General features: G+C 52.2%; 8 protein-coding genes across 8 annotated transcripts; 5 read left to right on the top strand and 3 right to left on the bottom strand.

The window, feature by feature from the left end:
* Window positions 1–1,489: 1,489 nt before the first annotated feature.
* PV05_07998 (uncharacterized protein) lies at window positions 1,490–2,320 on the bottom strand (the record flags this gene model as incomplete). The annotated part of the gene is made up of 1 exon (XM_013457486.1): window positions 1,490–2,320. One exon carries the CDS (start codon window positions 2,318–2,320, stop codon window positions 1,490–1,492), a length of 831 nt encoding a protein of 276 aa, XP_013312940.1.
* Window positions 2,321–3,268: 948 nt separating this feature from the next.
* PV05_07997 (uncharacterized protein) lies at window positions 3,269–3,709 on the bottom strand (the record flags this gene model as incomplete). The annotated part of the gene is made up of 1 exon (XM_013457485.1): window positions 3,269–3,709. One exon carries the CDS (start codon window positions 3,707–3,709, stop codon window positions 3,269–3,271), a length of 441 nt encoding a protein of 146 aa, XP_013312939.1.
* A 2,007-nt stretch (window positions 3,710–5,716) lies between these two features.
* On the bottom strand, window positions 5,717–8,388 carry PV05_07996 (uncharacterized protein). Its single transcript, XM_013457484.1, has 2 exons — window positions 8,222–8,388; window positions 5,717–8,152 (listed from the first exon to the last, which is right to left on the bottom strand). Exons 1-2 carry the CDS (start codon window positions 8,243–8,245, stop codon window positions 7,277–7,279), a joined length of 900 nt encoding a protein of 299 aa, XP_013312938.1. The 5' UTR covers window positions 8,246–8,388; the 3' UTR covers window positions 5,717–7,276.
* Window positions 8,389–8,446: 58 nt separating this feature from the next.
* Window positions 8,447–9,778, top strand: PV05_07995 (uncharacterized protein). Its single transcript, XM_013457483.1, has one exon. The coding sequence runs from the start codon at window positions 8,817–8,819 to the stop codon at window positions 9,393–9,395; it is 579 nt and encodes a 192-aa protein (XP_013312937.1). The 5' UTR covers window positions 8,447–8,816; the 3' UTR covers window positions 9,396–9,778.
* Window positions 9,779–10,073: 295 nt separating this feature from the next.
* On the top strand, window positions 10,074–14,202 carry PV05_07994 (uncharacterized protein). Its single transcript, XM_013457482.1, has one exon. The coding sequence runs from the start codon at window positions 10,485–10,487 to the stop codon at window positions 13,179–13,181; it is 2,697 nt and encodes an 898-aa protein (XP_013312936.1). The 5' UTR covers window positions 10,074–10,484; the 3' UTR covers window positions 13,182–14,202.
* Window positions 14,203–14,317: 115 nt separating this feature from the next.
* Window positions 14,318–15,329, top strand: PV05_07993 (uncharacterized protein; the record flags this gene model as incomplete). The annotated part of the gene is made up of 2 exons (XM_013457481.1): window positions 14,318–14,832; window positions 14,879–15,329. 2 exons carry the CDS (start codon window positions 14,318–14,320, stop codon window positions 15,327–15,329), a joined length of 966 nt encoding a protein of 321 aa, XP_013312935.1.
* Window positions 15,330–15,692: 363 nt separating this feature from the next.
* On the top strand, window positions 15,693–18,050 carry PV05_07992 (uncharacterized protein). The gene has a single exon (XM_013457480.1). It carries the CDS (start codon window positions 15,897–15,899, stop codon window positions 17,052–17,054), a length of 1,158 nt encoding a protein of 385 aa, XP_013312934.1. The 5' UTR covers window positions 15,693–15,896; the 3' UTR covers window positions 17,055–18,050.
* A 341-nt stretch (window positions 18,051–18,391) lies between these two features.
* On the top strand, window positions 18,392–21,013 carry PV05_07991 (uncharacterized protein). Its single transcript, XM_013457479.1, has one exon. The coding sequence runs from the start codon at window positions 18,510–18,512 to the stop codon at window positions 20,682–20,684; it is 2,175 nt and encodes a 724-aa protein (XP_013312933.1). The 5' UTR covers window positions 18,392–18,509; the 3' UTR covers window positions 20,685–21,013.
* The last annotated feature ends 69 nt before the right edge of the window (window positions 21,014–21,082 follow it).

Raw genomic sequence — 21,082 nt, 5'->3', positions numbered from 1 at the left:
GTTAAATCCACATTGGTACGTCTACCTTACTCCGGGTTTCCATCCCCCCATGGACGATGCATGAAGCCCCTGGCAAGGCAAGCAGAGGGAGAATATCCTGCCAGTCAAACCTACCTACCTTAGGTACAGTAGATAGGCTATTTGCCTCCGTATGAATAAGGTACCCACTGGGTGCTCACCGGTGTACATACTGCGTACTAGTACTAGTAATCCACGCAAAGAGACGGCGTCTGCGATGCGATGCGATGCGATGCGATGCGGTACGGCAAGGGTCGTTTCGCTTCGGTTCGCTTCGGTTCGCCTGTCCTCGGCCATCTGGGCGTGTCCAGTATCCAGAACATGCAGGTCCGCAAATGGGCCATGACAGCTGCAAAAAGCCGAAGAAGCTAGAAGGCCCGGGTGTGTTGTGGGGTGCACTGGATGGTGAAAAAAAGATACCATTATGGAGCATGATGATAAACGAAGGCATCGAGAAAGGAGGAGGAGGGGGAGAAGTTCGAGGACAGAGGGAAATTTGTAGCGATTCGACAATGAACCCAGACACTCTTCCTCTCCACTTCACTTCCACCCCCTCGCTTATAGCCTTGTAGATTTCGATGGCGTTTCTTAGTCTCTGAGACCTCGTGTGATTACATATGCACTGCAGGACCCTGCATGTTGGAGCCAGGCTCATCTGGTTCTGGACGGTTGTCTTCTCGGAAGCCGTTACCATCTTTGTTGTGCTGTGCTCGGAGCTTCAGCCTCGCCTCGCCTCCCTTCGCCTCGTGTCTCATCTCTGGGGCCTTCTCTCTCCACCTTCTGTTCGACGACTTCTACGCAATCGACTCGTATACTGTGAGACAGATGTTCCGGTCCATGTCACCGTGCATGCATACACTTCCGCCTGACGTGTCATGACGCCCCCCGGCTAAGCGAGCCGTTCCTCCTGCGGCTAAGAAGGGCGGTACGAGGACTCCGTCACTCCATAAAACGCTGTCGTTCGATTACCCTCCGTTTTGGGATCCTGATAGACGTCAAAGCGCAATAGCTTGGCTCGCTTAGACTTGTGAAGCTGTCATAGATATCCAAAAGTGGTGGCGACACAAACTCACAAGGAGACATAGAGCGTGGCAGATGGAGAGTTGACACTGTTCGTGTTCCTTCAGAGTAATAAATCCAATTTTGCATGTCATCGCCCATGAGGCTACTCCCCTGGCCCTGCTGGCCTCACCAAGGGTATACAATCTTCTGAAAATATCCTGTCAAAAAGACTCTCCGTGTCTCTCTCTCCGTCCTCGCGGGCTCCATCATGAACATAACATAACATCAATGACTAATAAAGCCATCTGGGGTGGAAATGAAATTTTTATCCAATCTTCTTTCACACATAAAGGAATCCGTCAACGACAGGGGGTATTGGTGCATGTTCCTCGCAATATTCGCCAGACCGAGATTTGAAGTGAACGAAGAAAAAAGGTCGAGAGATCCTTCCGTAAATCACGGTAGATGCTCATGTCGTAAACACCCTCAACGCCATGCCTGAAATAGTAGCAAAAACCTGATTCGTAGCACGTCCATTTGCCTGAGACTCCAGGTATCTTTTCGCCAGTTCTCTCTCCGAAGTGAGATCTCCATGCCCGTTCGTTCTTGATCCCAATAACATGATACTGTAAACGATATCTCGATTTTCCATGCCATCGAGCAGAGGTCGACACTGTTTGACCGCTGCAGGAGAAACCCCTTCTCCACTGGGACCTTGACTTGCGGCTGCCATCTCGACAAGTTTCCAGAATTCATCTGATCTTCTTGCAAGCTGCTTCTCTAGAGCACTCGTCTTGGGCTCTGGCTCCACTTCGTCTTGATGTACAAAATCGGCAATCGAAGTGGTCGGACTGGAAAATGGCTCGCCGGTCAAGATGGTAGTCAAAGCTCGACAGCGACGAGCTAATTTATCTGCTTCTTCGCCCCCGTCGTGCTCTGGTCGGATACACAATTCGAGCAATGCCCATGTAACACGTGCCTCTTGACTTGCCAGCGTGGGGCTCGCATTCGATGCATCGGGATGGTTGCTAACCAAGGTAAGATACGCCAGCATTCGTCCAAGCTGGGTTCGATCGTGACACAACAACGCAAACCCTTCCCGTGCGAACCATCTGGAGGAGCTCGACTCCAGCAACTTGTCGAGCCCTGGAGCGAATGCAATGTCGTAGACTTTGCGAATAGATTCAAGGTTGGGTACAGAGTCTGGGGGAATGGGTGGGATACTTGGGACCTTTGTACCAGCAATTGTACAAATAGCTTCGATACTTCTCCTGGCGGTAGGAGCGTTGGCGTCTGCCATTATTGCACTGATGATACGTTAGGCCTGGAAAAGTCACGCTCGGCTCACCATAACTTACGACGTCCTGATTGGGGATGTGAATAGGAAGGTACACCGGAGTGGGGATGGCCCTCCATATGATATGGTTGGTTGAGGTGAGGTAGCACTTGCTCAGGTGGTCGTGGGTACGGATATTCTGTGTGGTTGTGAGGTGTGCTCGGTACAATCGTCGAATTTGGTCCAGTAATAGATGGACTTGAGGTATATCTTTGTGGCTGGCTGTTCACCGTCGACGTTGTCGAAGGATTTGCGGAATTGGAGGTAGCTGGAGCAGGATGGAGTGCATGCGGGCCTTGTGACTGAAAGACCGGATCGTATCCTTGACAATGGCGTTTGCTCTTCATGCAATTTCTGCACTCTGGTCGACCTTCATCACACTGAAGTGAAAGTGAATTGTTAGCTTGACCCAAGGCACCAGGAGAATTTGCTCTAAGCGATGGAGGGTAAGGCAGGAGGAAGCGGAAGAGAAAGTTGTGCCGTCGTCAGAAAGGGCAATATGACAGAGAACAGCATCAGGCGACGACACGCGCTCGTATAGTTATGGAGCGCGGACAAGGTAAGTGATTTCAAAATTGATTAGAGGCAAGGCTTGAGTTGTGGTTTGTGGTGGTGTTTGGGGTTTGTGTGACGGCGGAATTTGCAGCGCCGATGACAGGCTTTTAGGGAGGAACAGGCCGGTGGCCTGTGGGTGACTTGGGGGTCACTAGGCTTCCTTTTCGTGGCTGCAAGCCACCACGAGTCCCCGAGTGGAGCTCCGTCTAAACCTGCCCACCCCCGATTTTGACCTTTGTTGACTTTTGCGACCGTCGCGCCGACACTGCTCGGCTCGTGCCTTTGATCACACGCCGTGGAGGGGGTATGAAGGCTTCCATTCTGAATGGGACAAGGCTTGAAGGGGTAAACAGCAATTTACGGAACCGCCGGACTCACTTTTATGCGCCGTTTTCGGCATGTAAGACACCCTGTTTTAGTCCGTCTCTTTACCTCCTTGGCCTTGTGTCGCGGAGGATGAACAATGAGACTGGGATCCGCCGAGGAAGGTAATGGCATGCGCCCAGGCATGGGTTGGTAAGATGATGGTATGCCGGGATACAGAGGCCTCGTGTCGATATACCCGTGCGATATAGGAGGCGGCGGCGGTGGAGGAGGAGGTACCATTGAAGGTCGTGGTCCGTAGGAAGGATATGGAAGGGGCGGTAGTACACGTGGCGCTGCAGGTGGAGGTGGTGGCAGCGGTTGTACGACTTCTGGTGACGACCGGTGATGCGCGATCTGTGACTGAAATTCGATACTGCTGATCGGAGGAAGACTGATCGATGCCGTAGAAGGGTGTAGAGCCGCGGTGGTCATGTTTGAATAGTTCATCAGGTCAACTGCTTCTGCCTCCTGCTGCTGTCCAGCGGGTAGGCCCAGACGAGCGAGATGCAGAGGGCCAAGCGCACACTTCGTTGTATCGTGGATGGACGTTGGGCGGCCGGAATTTCTGGGTTGGCTTGTTCTTGCGAATGCGCGGGCTTGATCTTCTCTGTCTCCTCAATAGTCAGATGCCGGAGAGTATGCTCATTGCTGAAGACTAGCTGGTCAGCATAGGTCCCCGAGTCGGTCTCACTAGCCCGGTGAATAGTCTCCTCACTCACTTTCTGCAGATAGATCCGAAAAAGCCATGCAGCAAGATGCAAACAAACAAGCAAGCGATGCTAAGGAGCGAAAAACAGGCGAAAGAAAAGAAACAGAACGCTGGAAGAAACCAGGATTGAAACCGGAACCAAAGACAAGCGAATAAGTTAAGAAGCAAGGTGTTGGTGGTGCCTGCACCATAGTAAAATGTACGTCGATGAAGGTGGGCATGACATGACCGGAAAGAGGGACCAGGGTACTGGAGACGAGACTGGAGTCCGCCCATTCAGGCCACTTGAAACGTCTCGCAAGTGGTCCATATGGATGCACACCTTGCTCAAGGTGTCGCGGACGCCCCAAATGCCGAAGCGCAGTGAGCATGAATCAGATGGATGGCGAAATTGGAACGAGCCTCGCTTGGGATCGCTTCGACTCGCTCAGCCGCCCTAGAGGACGACAAGCCTTTTCCTTGAACCACCAGCGACAACTGGAGCAGTTCCAACAGTAGCTCGGTCTGTGGATGAGACTACTAGGGACGTTCTGGCAATCGCACTCCGTACTGGAGGCTACCTCCAGCCCAAGTGGCTCCTCACCAGAGAAACCCCGTTCCGCTTGATGATCAGAAGGTCATGCTCGAGGTGTGCTCAAACCCCCTGGCTCCTTGTCAAAAGGCTTCTCGCTTAGGGCATCTCCCGGCGCCAAACGACATTAGGCCCGAGTCTATGCAGCTTAGACGTGCCAGGATAAGTGCATCGCCAGCTCCTAGCGCTCCCATCCTAGGTCTGGTGCATTTGACGGTGCATCGGGGCTGCTAGCTACACAGAGTAACAATCCAACGACGCAAAGACAAAAGACAAAAAGAGAGAAATTAGAGAAACACCGATACTGGGCGTCACGGTACATCACATGAACGGAGCAAGTGCGTCCCTCCGTTCACAAAGCCGGGGAGAAATCGATCCAGATCATGCAAGTTCCAAGGCAAGGCAACAACACAGTGGCCGGTACATGGTTTACGTAGTCCATCACAGCGTACGCAAACAATCCCCAAGGTACGGATAGGAAGCAGAAAATCAGACACCAAAAAGTAGAGAAATCCAGCGAACACGTACCTTGTTGGAGACTTCCCGTATCCCTCTTCCCTCCCCCTACACCTTTTTCCTCCAGACCCCCTGGTCAGTCACTTTCCTCTGTTCTCTTTCCAAATCAGCAATTGAATTCCTGTCACAGTGCTGCTTGACCGTTGCCAAGTGGCTCTAGAACCCTGCTAGCTGACTTTCGAGATACGGAGTCGTATCAGTCAACTCGACGACGGGAGTGGTTCGCGGAAAGAATCCACCTCCTCTCTTCTCTTGTTATGGCCCAATCCACTTTGCGTTCGCCGAAGTCGTATCCTCCCTGATGCCACCATGTCAGCTTTGGACTCGTCCATCCCTATCGAGTCTCCAGAACGGTGAGGACAACCTCTCCTGCGTTACCCAATTTGCTCCTACCTCGTCGTCGCTAGCTTCCCACAGCTAGCCTATTCTTCCCTGGTTCCCCGTAATACCGCGCCACCACTTGCCTATCAGTGTCCGCCCTCGACACTATTGGAGAGGTTGGAGAGGTTGGAGAGGAAGATGGACAAATTGGTAGGTGATGGGCTCTGAAGCGACCGTTTGATCACCACGATCCTTGTCACGCTACCCAACTGAAACACTTGTTCGAAAGACGAAAAGAACCGGGCCCGTCCAAACACTTTTTGCAGCTTCACCACCAATAATGCAGTTACCAGTCTATAGAAAAAATCTCCGAGACAAGACCAATCCGAAGCTCGAGCTTATGTAGGCTTCGAAGCGAGACCAGCTTCTCTCGTTCCGAGGACGCCTCTTTCTTCGCGTCCTTCATCTAGTTCTACCTTTCGAATATACACCATGAGCTCTCCCATCCGTCATGATCGCCCCAGCCACCATGCATGACTGGCCTGCAGCTGATCCGCAACCCGACCAGGTACCGAGTACCATTTGTCACCACCCTCACCCCTCGTAGAAGCCTTTTGTGTCACATGAGGCCGCTTGTTCAATACCAAGAATGCAAGAAATTGTACCCTGAGACAACAACCGATTGACAAAGCCGGACAATCAGGCAGGGGTCATGTACGCTAGGCAATTGTTCTCCATTCCACAGCCAATACCTCCGGTGGTCTCATGCAGCCAGCCCAGAATTTCTACGAAAAAACCCGGACACTGAAGCATAGCGGTGGATACTGGATAGCTGGTGGAAGCAAAGCGCTACCCAACGGATGATTGACCTGTCAGGGGAATCTGTGGTTGGGGCTCAGCAGCAATTCTCCGAACAAAACCCTTCTCCATCTCCGGATATCCACCAAAGGAAGAGGCAGATGCAGACTCCAGAGGCGACCGAGTCCCTCAGGGCGTGGATTGACTTGTACCGCTTATCCTGTCTGGCGGCTGGGCGCATGAGCTTTGGCTAGGAGACTTCCAAGAGTAGCTGCATAATCGTGTATTAGCCGAAGACTAGGATAAGGCCTGGGCAATACGCCTCGTAGTCGATACGGCTCCACGCAAACTGTCATGTCTCCCATTGGCTTGATGCCTGGAAGTTCTCTCTCCCGTACCACAATATCATATTGCGAAACGGAAGAGCGATTGCCTTTAGGGCCAGGGAGGAATAATGTTGAGGTGAGTACGGAGTACTCGTCTGTCCTACGCGGCAGGAGTCTCTCACGTGCGACAGGCCATGAACTCGAAAGTTTTTTTGCCCAAGGACTCGGCTTGCTCAATTTCCTGATCGCACCTACCCTGGATATTACCCCGGAGGCTACCAGTAGGCGAGGTAGGCATTATTGCAGCCTACATCATCCTGAGAAGCATAACCTCCGGCGATTTGGTTACACAATGAGCCAGCTTCGCATCTCCTGATGCATTCGGCCAGACGCGAACTCGACATTCGTTACATCGGACACGCCCCGGTCCTTGTACTATGGTACAGGACAGATCGCGACAACAGGACTCCGCATATATCTTTCAAACGAGGATGGACCTGTCAGTAGCGTCGTACAGCGGGCGCAGTGGTACCTGCACGTGGCCACCATCCCGTGCGACAACCGGGTCGCTCAATCGATCAGTCGTCTCAACATATAGTTTCGACCGCCGCGTGGGTTTAACTTGAGACCAGAGGGAAGTATCGTTTTGGAAGGAGTTCTCGACGCCTGTTTCCTCATGATCTCGCTTATCTGGGTTGCTCGGTTCGCTTGTGCTGGTCGAGACACAAAACTTCGGCACGAAGATGACGTTGGGTGTTTCAGGACGCTTTAGCTTTGCGCTTCTTCTTGAAAACAGGGATCGGTGTCTCGTCTGGGATCTTGTCCAAAGCACTGCGTAACTGATCATCCTGACTCTCGTTCTTCACCAGGAAACTCTCGGCTTTTGGGTCGGTCTCGTCCCGTCCGTCATCTTTGATTGGAGGTGGATTTAAGTCCCTGTCTTGATTCTGGTCGTCTGTCGGGTTGTACTCTTGCTTGACAGAGCTGCTGTCTGTCTCCTTGGTTTCTTCCTTCAACGACGAAGCAGGTTTCTCTTTCTTCAAAGAAACAGTTCCAGACAACAGATCATCCAAATCTGCAGTCTCTTTACCAGGATACCTCCTGGTTGTCGTTCCCCAGCCACGCCGAGCCACTGTCTCTCCGGCTTCCTCCTCTTCTTCCTGGCCCTCAAATTTACGCTTCTTGATTCCGATGCTGAGAGGATCTTCAGGCGTTGGCTCGTCAGCCATCCTCCGTGACACTACTTTCCAATCTCCAGCCATGGCCATCTCCGACCGAAATTGTTCTGGTACTGTGATTCCCATCTCGGCCAATTGCGCCCATTGCCTCTTCTGATCTGCTTGCGTCAGAGGAGCCGCCGTGGGCTTGCGTGCTGTAGGAGTGGTCGTAGATTTTGAGGCTGCATCGGCAGTGGCAGACGATGATTGCTGTGCGCCAGGCCCGCCTATCCTGCTCAACCTCTCGACCTCTGACCTGGCTCGCTCTCTATCCCGCTCGCCTTTTTCATGGCTGTTCTGGATATCGCGAAGAAATCGTTTGAGATTGTTCTCGTGCTTTGCCGTGATCTCATGCTGTTTGCGCTCGAATGGCGTGTCTTTGACATAGACGCTGCAGTGTTTGCACCAGTATTTGGGCTAGAACTGGACATCAGTATACGCTACCTTGTTGACTACAGGATACCGTTGTTTTGGTGAGAGACTTACCGTGGACTTCCAATATTCCGACATTGTGGAAAAGCGGGATTTACTGAGCGAGGAATTCGCAGGTGGCTATGTCATAGTCTGGCTGACATTTGTTGGAGTACTACGACGTAGTGAAGAGACCTTGGAGATTCGCGATATCGGGCGAATGGGCGCAGGCAATGATGAGGCATAAGAAGGAAGAGTCGAATGAGAGCGATAGGCTGGTCCGCCTCGCCGCCACTCCCTGGAAAAACAAAGAAGCCGACCCGAATGGAGAAACAACCGAGCCAATCGATGCTCCAGGAATGCTTAGAGTTCCGACCTGCTCCGTCCACATCTTCGAAAGAAAAAGAAAGGCCGATTCTGCTTCAGACTTCTGAACTTTTTCTCTTCCACGCCCACACATCAAACCTCTCCTTCACGCCTGGATTCCATCGATCCGACCTTCTTTTTTGTGAATTGCGGTTTCCTTAAGATTGTCATAGACGAGAGTCACCAGTTGCTCTCTGTGTATCATCATCCGGACGAGTAGACACGAAACATCGACTCCGATAGAGATCACCTCAATCCAGCTCACGCACTTCCTCAAACCTCCTCTTCTCCATCTCCCTTCACAATGAAGATTTTCTCATCAACGTACACCTTTGATTACTCATGGGAAGAAGTCAGCACAAACAATTGGCGGAAATACTGCCCATGGAACGACAAGGCCTCGCATGTGTTGGCCGTTGACACCATCTCCCGCCACGTCGATTCTTCGACCGGGATCCTTCGCACAGAACGTCTCATAACGTGCAGACAAAATGCACCGCAATGGATTCTGACCATCCTAGGCGGCGAGACCACAAGCCACGTCTACGAGGTATCTTACGTGGATCCTACGTCGAAGAAAGTCACCATGTGCAGTACGAACATGACCTGGTCGAATCTGCTGCAGTGCCGGGAGACAGTGGTGTACCAATCATCCTCGAACGACAACAAGGGCAAAACGGACTTCAGACAAGAAGCTAAAATCATTGCGCTTTGTGGCGGTTGGCAAAAGATACGCACAAAGATCGAAGAGGCGAGCGTGGAAAGGTTCCGAGAGAATGCGGCTCGGGGACGAGAAGGTTTCGAAATGGTCCTTCAGATGTCGCGGAGACTGTTTGCTGAAGAGCGGGAGAAGCTGCGGATGGGACAGGCCGTCACTGTATAGGAAAGAGAATTGGGCTGGCTACATCACACCTCTCATTTCAGCATATTACGACTCACGAACGTCATTCAGCGAGACATAGATAGAGCACTTGGAGTGGTCTTTTTCAATGTGCAGGAGTGTAATTGGCTTCGAGCATTGCTTTTGGGCGCGGGCAGAAAAAGTTAGGCAACGGATTGGTTGGTCTTCAGCGTGGCGTACCGAGTGATGACTATCCAGAGAACTCGAAGGCAGTGTCTTCATATTGCATGGTTTTGGGCATGGAGACGACGAGGTATGCGAGATGATCACGCATACATACTACACTATTTCTAGACTATTAGAAGGAGGTAGGGTCTGACCTCAGGGTCTGAAGAAGGCAAGAAACTTCTTTTCGGTCACTGATACTTGTGCTTTTGATGCCTCTACATTCTGATCTTATGCTCCGTCGAGTGGCTTCGATATTCACCTACGCTTGACTCTTGCCCGGCATTACCATACAAAACAGGACCGGCGAACCTCTACCACAGTACCAGGTATGCCGCTAAGAGTGATCGGAGGATTTACTCGAAACGAGCCTGCGTTGATTCGTTTCCCGCAAATTGTGGTGTCCACCCAGTTCCCCTTTTGAGGCGGCATGGCTGCTCCTGCATAGACAAAAGCTTCACTTACAAACATCATCCACAAGTTGAAGACGAGTGACTGGTACTCAGACCATTCCACTTTCTGCAAACCCGGTCGATCATATCCTCTGAGGTCCTTTCTGACCGAGTAGCATCTTGCATGAAACTCAGTTCTCCCCCAATCATGTCGCTGTCGCATTTCACAAACGTTCCGCTGACGCTTCGATTGCAATGCCGTTTTCATTGACTGCATATTCCGTGGCGACCGACAAGGCCTCAATCCATGGCCAACATGTCTACTGCAGCCACCATCACCACTTAATATTTGATCCTACCGCCCTGTGGCCACCATTGGCCAGAGACAATCCCATCAGCAAATTTCCCGAGTCTCCTTTCCGATTGGCTCAGCCGACTGTTACTCCCCTGTCCAGCGCTTCGGTCGTCGCTCAACTGCGTATGCGCTCCTTGCACCCAGCATCCGACGCAAGGCATGGATGTGAACAGCATTGCGTCTGTCCAGAATCCTCACGACAGCGCTCTGAAAATCGATCCCGTCGTTCGTTCCCAAACCCTCGACCTGTCCCAAACCTCGCACCTACCCAATGATCCTCTACGCTCGCCGCAATCAGTACATGTCATCTCTTCGCTGATCGACTCCTTAAGCGCAATACCCGGTGCTCCAGCGCAAGAAGAGAAGCAGGACATACACCGTTTTGAAGACGACTACGATCCTCCTGCGTCACCTCCCGTACAAGATGCTGATGAGCTAGACCGCAACCTGAACGACCCCATTGCGGACGATCGCAGTGATGGAGAAGTCGCAGCCGCGCCAGTAATTCGTTACGCGAGGAGACCGCCACCATTATCAAAAAGATCAAGCAAGTCGAGGCTCTACTCGCTCAACATGACTCAATCAGGTTTGGGTCCTCGAACCTCATCCCAGAGTCTCAAGTCGCTCGCAGAGACCGAGTCCGTGGGAGTTCCCAGCATCGAGAGACGGCATGGCTCGAGCGCTAGCTCAACGTTTTCTATAATCAGCGGCATGAGTGCCCTACGGCGAAGGCCGACCGCCGAATCAATTCGAGACAATGCTACAACGAGGCCAATTCCTCCGATGCGGATCTCGTCATCGGGCAGGCGAAAAAAGACCGAGTCGCTCTACAGTATGGAGCATGAGAAGGAGAACAGATTCCCCAAACGATCATCCTCAATAGATGGGTACTCTCCAGGTGCGATGCAACAAGATCCTTTGAACGGCGAGAGTCCGCCTGTGAGCACACTGAATCGCTTCAGTAGAGGTGACCTGGGTAACCATTTGATTCCTTCCCGCCGGTCATCTCTCAGACGCAGTGTCACGGGACTGTCGGAGACGACACATGATTCCAATCGTATCTCATCGCCTGTCCGGAATCTGAAGGAGCTCAACATTGATTCGGAGTTGATCGACGGCGATAATTCCACGGTCAGGAGAATTCGCGAACTACAAGAAGCTCGAGAAAAGCGCCAGAAGGAATGGCGGAATGAGGCTCGAAAGTCTGAACGAGCCGCCAAAAGACACACAATTGCTGCGCCCAAAATGTCGTCTCAACGAACCAGTTCATATCAGAGTTCGAGGCTCTCTGTTACTGAGGTCGTGGTCGAGTCGCCAGAAGTGGAAAGTCCCCTTGCGTTATCAGCCACTGTCAACGCATCCGATCTCGCTAATATGCCAGCATTAGTCCCTGCTGGCCCTAATGGCGAAATGCTCACCCCATACAAGGGCACATCACCCGCAGCCTCCAGTCCAAATAGTGCCGCTCCGTCCAGAGTGAACAGCACGTATCGGAGTCCGGCTACTCAGACAAAGCGCAACTCCACGAATGGTGCCGTCAAACAAGAACCCCCATTGGCAGAGCTCAGGTCGATCTCAGATGAAGTGGACACGTTCCTTGGGGCGCCTCGGTTTACACAGAAGATCAGACACCCACGCACAGGCCGGACGATCGCATTTTCGGAAGTTGGAGATCCCCATGGATTCGTGGTCTTGTGCTGCGTCGGGATGGGACTCACGCGCTACCTGACAGCCTTCTATGACGAGCTTGCAAGGACGTTGAGGCTACGATTGATCACACCAGATCGGCCGGGTGTTGGTGAAAGCTCGGCTGTCCCGGAGGCGTCTTGTACGCCCCTGAATTGGGTCGACGATGTGGCTGTCATTTGCAGTTCTTTGGGCATCACCAGATTTTCTCTCCTTGCGCATTCGGCTGGTGCTATTTATGCTCTCGCTGCTGCCTTGAAGATGCCTCAATATGTACGAGGACGAATACATCTCTTGGCACCGTGGATTCCACCGTCGCAGATGCCCAAAGGAGCAGCACTGGGACCGGATTCTCAGCCGATTGCCAACTTGCCCTTCTCACACAAGATCCTTAGCGTTCTGCCGGCACAAATATTGAAAGTGGCGAACTCTCGGTTTTTGACCGCGACAAGTGCGTCTGTTGACACAAAGCCTCTCAAGGCCAGGAAGAACAAGGGATTTGAAAATATCGAGGCATCTTGGGATTATGCTCTCGATGACATGGAAAATCCTTTCATTAACCCCTTGCCAGACATGGAGGCAGGGAGACCTCAGACGGCGAACCCGGGTAGAGTCAGGAGCGTGTCGTGTTACCAAGCCAACAACGAGTCCCAAGACCTTGCAGCCGGACATAACGCCTCGCCGCGCCCACATTCTCGTCGACAAACCCAATCCTCGTCAAAAGTGCAAAGCCCAAATCCCACGCCATTTTCACCCCGCTTGACTCCAGAGGCTCGTCAGACGTTGTATAATCAGACTCTCACGCATCGTATCTGGGCTCTTGCCACGCATAATGCAAATCCGGCCATTGATTTAGTTGTCTGTCTCGAGCGAAGGAAGCCGATTGGATTCAGATACCCTGAAGTCACGAGATCCGTGGTGATTCATCATGGCGCCAAGGATACAAGAGTTCCGCTCGATAATGTGCGCTGGTTGCAGAGTGTGATGAAGCGTTGCGAGTTGAGGGTTTTGGATTCAGAGGGTCATGGGCTGATGGCGTCGGCTTCGGCAATGGCTACGGTTCTGGGCGAGATTGCGAAGGAGTGGGAGGAGTGGGAGAAGATTGCAAAGGGAAAGGAGAAGAGGAAGAAAGAGGAGGCTCCGTCGACATTTTCTAGGCCGCGGGTGTGAACTATTGAAGAGTAATGTATTACTTTCCGGATCGACATGCCAGGCTGCGCAAGCAGAAGCATAAGGTCAGGAGTGATGCATAGCGGTCGAAGGTATAACAGTCTCTGAGGTCTGTTCCCCCTCCGGCCCTCAAAATTGGCGAAGGGATGGCCGAATCAGGTGGCGACGGTGCTGGACAAATGATTGCGGCCCTGAGTCTTCATACATACCCAGGTGCCTCCGCGTACAGAGTCTCCTCAAAGCTTCGCCTGCGCCACATAACAGCAGTGTACTACACCTGCGGAAGACCTCTAGGTGCTATCGCCTTGATTGACGGGGATCAACATCTTATCTTCACCAAGATTCAGCCGCGTCACTCACTGAGTCTCCCAAGCTCGTCGCATACTCGATGCCTAACACGTCCCTCGACCGGTACCTCTCATTTGGCGGCAGCCGGTCACTGCTGCCTAAATTCGAAACCCGTACCCACCATGATGCATGGCAAAAGCCTATCATTGTGCATCAAGCCATGCTCAGGCCGTCATTTCGCTGTTGTGTCGGGTGTTATACACGTTAAATCCGTCAACATTCATCCTAGCAGTATGCCCTTGGAGCATGTATCAGGATGAGGATCGCCAGCAATTGGGCGGACAGGTCCTGGCGATGTATCCTCGTCTGTTGAGAACCGCGTGGAACTATCAAGTCCGGAACCCAAGCAATTAAGCAAGAACAAAGTAGTTTAGGCAGAAGCTTGTGCTGGGTGTTGTATATCAGGATATGCTGGTGAGACTCTGATGGGCTCTTCGGTCATTCCGGATTTTAGAGATTCGACACTAATGCCGCCTTTCACTCCACCAGACTCTGTAACAATGATATCCGACCCTTGCTTGCGAAGTAAGAGAAGAGCATATAATAATCCAGCTTTGTTCCTCGAGCCTCTGACTGAAATGTTCTACAGCGTGGCACTTGGATTCTCACAACAAGGCGGTACAATACTTCCTTGTGGCCAGCACTCGACAGGTCTCGGTATTGGCAGAGAGGTCTCGAGCAGGGAAACGACACTCAGTTGTTTCATTGAACTTACTTCGCACTCAACTTACCCATAGTATCCATCCAGTTCAAGAAGCAGTGGACCAGTCTCGATCACGGAGACTTTCATGGCCTTCCCATACCCAACCATCACGGTTGAGGAGCACTGGCTCTCCCAATCTGTCAGGGACTTCTATGCTGCCAAGGGTGCCCCGGACCCATATGGCGAAAGCGGTCTCATAGGCAAGCTCACCCCGAGTCTTATGGACTTTCGAGAGAAGCGATTCCAGTCAATGAATGAGAACGGCGTTACTGTACAAGTCGTCAGTCATGCACCCAATACTCTCGCTTTGGACCTTGCAACCTGCATCAAGGTGAACGACGAGCTTTATGGCCTGATCCGCGAGAAGCCTGGTCGTTTCGCCGGGTTCGCGACACTTCCGATGGCCGATCCAGAAGCCGCAAGTAGTGAGTTACGCCGATGTGTACAGGACCTAGGCTTCGTCGGAACTCTGATCGACAGCAACTGTGAAGGGAGATTCTACGACGACTCATATTACTGGCCCGTGTTTCAAGCAGCTGAGGAGCTTGATGTGCTGGTCTATCTCCACCCCTCTGCCAACGAGCACACCAAGCCTCTTCTGTACGACGGCAACTACCCGACTTCTGTGGCAGAGACGTTGAGTCAGTACGTCTGGGGCTGGCACAACGAGACGGGCGGTACATTTCCTCCGCTTGTTTGCTGCCGGACTATTCGACCGTTATCCCAAACTCCAGCTGATGTTGGGGCACCTTGGAGAAATGCTACCTTTCATGCTGGACCGAGTAGAGAGCATTTCCTCACGCTTGTGGCCGCAATTAGGCGTCAAGCTTGAAAGGCATTTACGTCAGCTCTGGGACGAGAATGTCTGGGTGACGACCTCTGGCATGTTCTACCTGGCGCCAATGGCGATGGTCTTGAAGCAATGCAAACATGATCGGATCATTTATAGCGTCGACTACCCGTTTGGCAGTAACGAGGCTGGCCTGGCGTTTCTCAAGGAATTGAAGTCGCAAGATATAGTAGCTGATGATGTGCTGGAAAGCATAGCATACAAGAACGCTGCGGACCTGCTGAAAATCAAGGTGAGACTGGAATAGATGTACCAACCTTGGAAAAGCAAAGGAATGACGCCGTATGATCACCAGCCTGGTGGATGTCTCTGGGGGCATTTGTGTAAAGTCGGGACATATTGTATGCTATGAACCAGATCTCTCACGCCCATTCATGAAGTGGGCTATTTGGACACAACAGGGGTGGACAGATCTTCCCAGCGGCGGTCCTTACCATGACCTTCTTTGCAACGCTTTCCAAGGAGTAGGAAGCAAGAGTTTCAAGGGTCATTGGCGCCCGAATGGGATAGTATGACTTGCGGCGAGATAAAAGCGGCAGGAGCCACTTTCGGCTGACTTCGTCCCGACATTTGACGACCACCGTCTCCGCATGAAGCTCCCACTCCCCACGCTTTCTGTTCCATATCGGATGCATGGAAATCAATCGAGCTTCCACATCATTCATCCTTCTCTACAGTACCCAGTCGTCCATATCATTGAGAGCATCCGCATGCCTTGTGTTCCCGCTCGAGACAACCTTCGGGTCATAATGATGCTGTAGCATCGTCCTCATTGCCAACGAGTATTCTCATCGGTTTCATTGTCAGCTCCACCATGTACAGGCTTCCACATAGGGCCATTTGCGGCCTCCGGGAATGCCTCGCTCGGTCCTCGAGAACGTATGCCACCTCCTCAGAGCCCACTCTTCGTACCGCCCTCTTCTTTCCCGGTCACGGAGTTCAGAGAAAAGGCATGACAAGGCCATGGATCGAAGCATTTCCCCAAACATGTAAACCATTCCTGGAAGAGATGGATGAGATACTCAAATGCAAGCTTTCAACCCTCATCGATGAAGGACCGATAATCGATCTTGACAGGACGGAGAATGCGCAGCCGGCCATAATGGCCTCCTCCATCATGATCCTGAGAGTCCTCGAAAAGGACTTTGGCTTCAACACGGACAAACTGATCGACGTCACCTTGGGCCACAGCTTGGGAGAGTATGCAGCACTTGTCGCAGCCGGTAACCTGGAATACGAGTATGCACTCGATCTCGTCCGAAGGAGAGGAGATGTCATGGGTGAATGCACACGAAAAGCCAAAGAAGAATCCGGTGAAGACTTCGGCATGATCGCATTGGTCTGCGAGCCTGGCCAAATGGATTCTCTGGTAGCAAGTGTCAGAGAATTCTTGAGCCATGGGACTGAAGGCACCAAAGACGACTCCAGCGCTCTTCCTGCGATCCAACAGGTGTCCATTGCCAATATCAATTCCAAGAACCAAATAGTCCTCAGCGGGAGCTTTCAGCGCATCCGGAATCTCCTCGTCCATATCCGAGAATTCGGTGGACACGACCCTCGCGCGGTAGAACTGAAATCTCGATCAGCATTTCACAGTCCTATAATGATGCCTGCGTATGAGTTCATGAAGAAGGCCTTGACTCCGGACAAAGTAACCTTTCCCGGACGCTGTCCGTGTATCAGCAATGTAACAGCTCGCCCGTTCCAATCCAAGGACGACTTGATCCAGAACCTTTCCCAGCAAGCCGTCGGTACAATATTGTGGTGGGACTCAATCAAGTACCTGGATAAACAGGCTGGAACGCGTCGATGGCTAGGTGTTGGTCCAGGGAAGGTTGGACGTAACCTCGTTTCGAAAGAGGTCGGTCGATCGTCCACCAAGGGAGGTGGTGTCTGGTCGATCACTGAACCATCAGAGATAGAGGAGGCACTTCGGGAGCTAGAAGCCACGGCGAAAGAAGACCATGAGTGATATGCCTTGAGACAGATCAGCTGGCATCCCTACAGGGTCGGGCAAGGAAAGCCATGTTGAGAGGCAATAGCGCGAGACGATGGAAGGCTAAGACCTGCGTCAGGCGTGGTGAGAACATATCAAAAGCCAAGCAAGCTGCGACTGAATGTACATCAATGCCAACAATGATGTCAAGAAGAAGGCGAAATGACCACGAACGCAGGCCAAAATGACAAGGCATGTGATGCATTGGGCCGCAGTCTCGTGAGGACCCTGGCTTACAATATCTGAGGACCGTGCCATGCGATGTATGGCTGCAGTCGCCTGAGGACCCCGGCTATACTATATCTGAGGAACGTGCCATGTGACGATACTTGCGAAAATTGGAAGAATATAATTGAATTCGCCAGAAAGTGCTCTCAACACAAAGACCCCTAGCAGCGGGTTCAGGTCAAACCAGATGGTCCAATGTGGAAGGCGGCCTGTTGCTAGGCGAGCAGGAGAAATCACAGGTTCAAATCCGCGTCGAGTCAACTTCCACCGAGATATTCGACAGTGCAGAGTCTGCGAACCCGGCTTGCATCCTCCCATCGAAATATGCGACAATGCAGATCCTGCGAACCCGGATTGCATCGAATGGGAAAAAACCCCTCCCGGGGTTTCTCTTCCCACCAGCGTTATCGACACGCTGGTGGGAAGAGTTTTTGTCATTTGGATTGACTCTCCCTTTGTGGGTTTCCGAATCGTGCGCTCAGTATATTGTCGCCAAGCTAGATGAACTGAGAGTCGAGAAGTGCGGCAGTTGGCTGGAGCTACTAAGTTGTTTGGACGAGAGTGCGTCAGGTGGCGTGGTTGGTGCTGGAATTGGTATTCTGATCAGAAGCTACGAGAGTGTAATATAGACAGTACTCGGTAATTGATTGTTTATCGGGTTGAAAATGTATTGCTACCGTGCAGGTGGCTACGAGGCTGTGGATTGCCAAATCCAAGCCACTGTCAACCAAGCCTTCAATCCCCATGATATACCTAAAAACGTATCATCCGCCTTTGTATTATCTATGCTCCATTGTCTGGCGTTGCCGCCGACTCAAATAACAGCCTTGCTGAGGAATAGATGAGATGGATAGATATGTGGAAAGTCGTGGCGCTGGGGACTCCGGCTGATTTCACATGCATTATGGAGTACTACGAGTACTGTACTCACATGTACGAAGCGGCGTGTCTGTCCTGAACAGTACGAGTACGGAGTACCACATTCTGGGTGACAGTAACACGCAGTTAGGTACTCCGTACACCGTAGACTCTAGAGTAACGACGTCAGCCCGCGCCTTTCCTACTCTCCCTTTCCCCATGTGCTGTTCCCTGCCTTGTCTTGTCCACATCCCTCAGCCGCTTATTACTGTCTTCATTCGAGAACAACTCACGCGACAAGCACTGCCATCCTCACTCTCATAGTATGCATACCCAGCGATTTCAATGAGTGATTATCTCCCCTCGTTCATCGTCGAACCAGTCCTTCGCCAAGCACGGCGATTCTCGCGACTCAGCACTGCCGAAGACTCGCCCTCGCCCGGTTTCCTGCCTCCTGTTCCTGATTTCCAACGCTGGAATCCCTCTCGGTTCTGGAGTACCTCTCCGCCTCCGTCGCTCGAAGAGCCAGAGCCGGAAAACAAGGAGACCACCGTGCAGTCCATCACGAGAACCATACAATTATGGGCAAACCAGTTGAACGCTTTCGATCAGATCCCTTCCCCTTCCCTAGAGCCAATGGATGACGATTCCGCACCAGACGCCTCCAGGCAAGAGATGGCTACAGCAGAGTTTCCGCTGCTAGATCTAGACGCCGTGCAGCCTCCCCGCCCCGTGCTGCGCGAGGAACAACGTACCAGTAGCGAGACGTCGCTCAATCCCGCTCAAGAACTGTCGTACAGGTCGAGAGTCCACCAAGACAGCACAAGACCTCATTCCCTGTCTGATCCACTTTCAGCTGGTCACACGGACTCACCGAGGCCGGGAGATTCGCACACTAGACGAGAAGAATATGGCGAGAATGGGTACCGGCGAAGAGATGGATCAGGAACGCTACCTGAAGACGACGGGATGGGCTTTCTCAGACACAAGATCAGTGCCGTATGGGCCGGACCTGGTACACCCGCTGAGAAGTCGCGGTTGGTACACGCCTTGATGATGGAGCGGTACCAGACTGTCCAGGCTCTTCGGTCTCCGATACTGCCTTCGAGTAAACCACGGGATGTTCCTCGAGGTACCGATTCCCCCATGTCCATGATGTCCGGTATCAGTCGTCGCGAGATCCTGTACAATGTGGCGCCTGAAGACCTAATACCCACCTACGCGCCAATGGACGCCGAGACGGTCCAGGACGACTTCGATCCGGTGGGTGAAGCTTCCAAGCCGGATCTGGGGTGTGTCCACTATAAGCGCAATGTCAAGATGCAATGCAATACTTGTCAAAGGTGGTATACCTGTCGGTTATGCCATGACGAAGCCGAGGATCATATTCTGCCCCGCCGAGAGACCAAACATATGCTCTGCATGCTATGTAAGACCCCTCAACCAGTTGGCCAATTCTGCGAAGCCTGTCAAGTCCAGGCAGCAAGCTACTTCTGCCCCATCTGCAAGTTATGGAGCGACGATCCGAACAAGCCAATCTATCATTGTGATGATTGTGGTATCTGCCGAATTGGGCAGGGTCTAGGCAAGGACTTTTTCCACTGCAAAACCTGTGCGGCTTGCATGTCGATCCAGGCCGAAAGCACCCACAAATGCATCGAAAGGAGTACGAAATGCGACTGTCCGATTTGTGGCGAGTACATGTTCACCTCCAACAAACCGGTAGCGTTTATGCGGTGCGGCCACAGTATCCACGAGTCTTGCTTCGCCGAGTGGTGCAATGCAAGCTACAAGTGTCCTATATGCTCGAAAAGCATTGCAAACATGGAGAGCCAATTTCGGAGGCTGGACCGACACATTGAAGAACAGCCCATGCCTGAAGAGTACCGAGACAACCGAGCCTATATCTTCTGCAATGACTGCAACAGCCGCAGTATAACCAAATATCATTGGCTGGGATTGAAGTGCGCCATCTGCGAATCATACAACACCACACAATTGGAACTATTGGGCGCTGAACAAATTCCTAGGCTGGTACAAGAGCAGGAACGGGCTCAGCAAGCCGGGATCAGTGAGGCAGCTATAACTGCCAGTCAAAGCCATACTCCAACGGAGCAATTGGTACAGCCGGTGGACGTTGCCAGGTCGATTGCTGCTACGCCTCCACGGCCCACTGATATGGCGATAGATGCGCAGTCTCCTCCTAGCAGATCGTCTTGGTTACTGCCGCATTCGCCGACGGCACGATCTGCACGATCCCCGTCGCCGGTTATTGGAAGTTATTTTGGTACCGGCCAGCGAGCGATGGAATCATTTGAGCCGCCTAGGCGAGGAGCTACACCGCTTGAAGATGACGATGACCTCGATTTCTGGGGCCGACCGAGTTCACCGCGTCAGCATGAGGAGGCCGAGGGTGCGTCCGAATCCGACAGTGAGAGTAGTGGTGACAACATGATGGAAGATGAGGATGACGGAGATGAGGAAGACGAGGATGCTATGGATCTGATCGGACATAGATAACGAGGTGGAAGGGTGGGACAGTGCTAGGACCGGCACTGGGATCAGCAACATTGTGGTGTGAGTGCCCAGACACGAAGGATTGATTATGAATGAGATGGCATCAAGGGTTTCATTGTACTTGTTCGAGTACAGCAGCATTGAAGGATTCGGGTTGGGATTGGTATAAAAGGGGTGTTTATTCTTCTGTACAACAGTGCCTAGGTAGGTAAACATGAATACATTTTGACGTGTGTACGGGGTACGGGGTACTTTGTAGATTGTTCAACAAGCCTGTACTCAGTTGTGCTCGAGTAAGTACCAGCAGTACAGCGGCTGATGGCTGGCTGTAGATGAGTCTACTGTGTGTACAGTACAGATCAAATCACTTCTTCGGTTCAAGGTTCAAGGTCCAATGTCCA

Source organism: Exophiala xenobiotica, assembly GCF_000835505.1.
Source record: "Exophiala xenobiotica strain CBS 118157 unplaced genomic scaffold supercont1.5, whole genome shotgun sequence".
Lineage (NCBI taxonomy): Eukaryota > Fungi > Ascomycota > Eurotiomycetes > Chaetothyriales > Herpotrichiellaceae > Exophiala > Exophiala xenobiotica.
The sequence above is the reverse complement of the archived record's forward strand: the minus strand, read 5'-3'. Positions and strand labels throughout refer to the sequence as shown.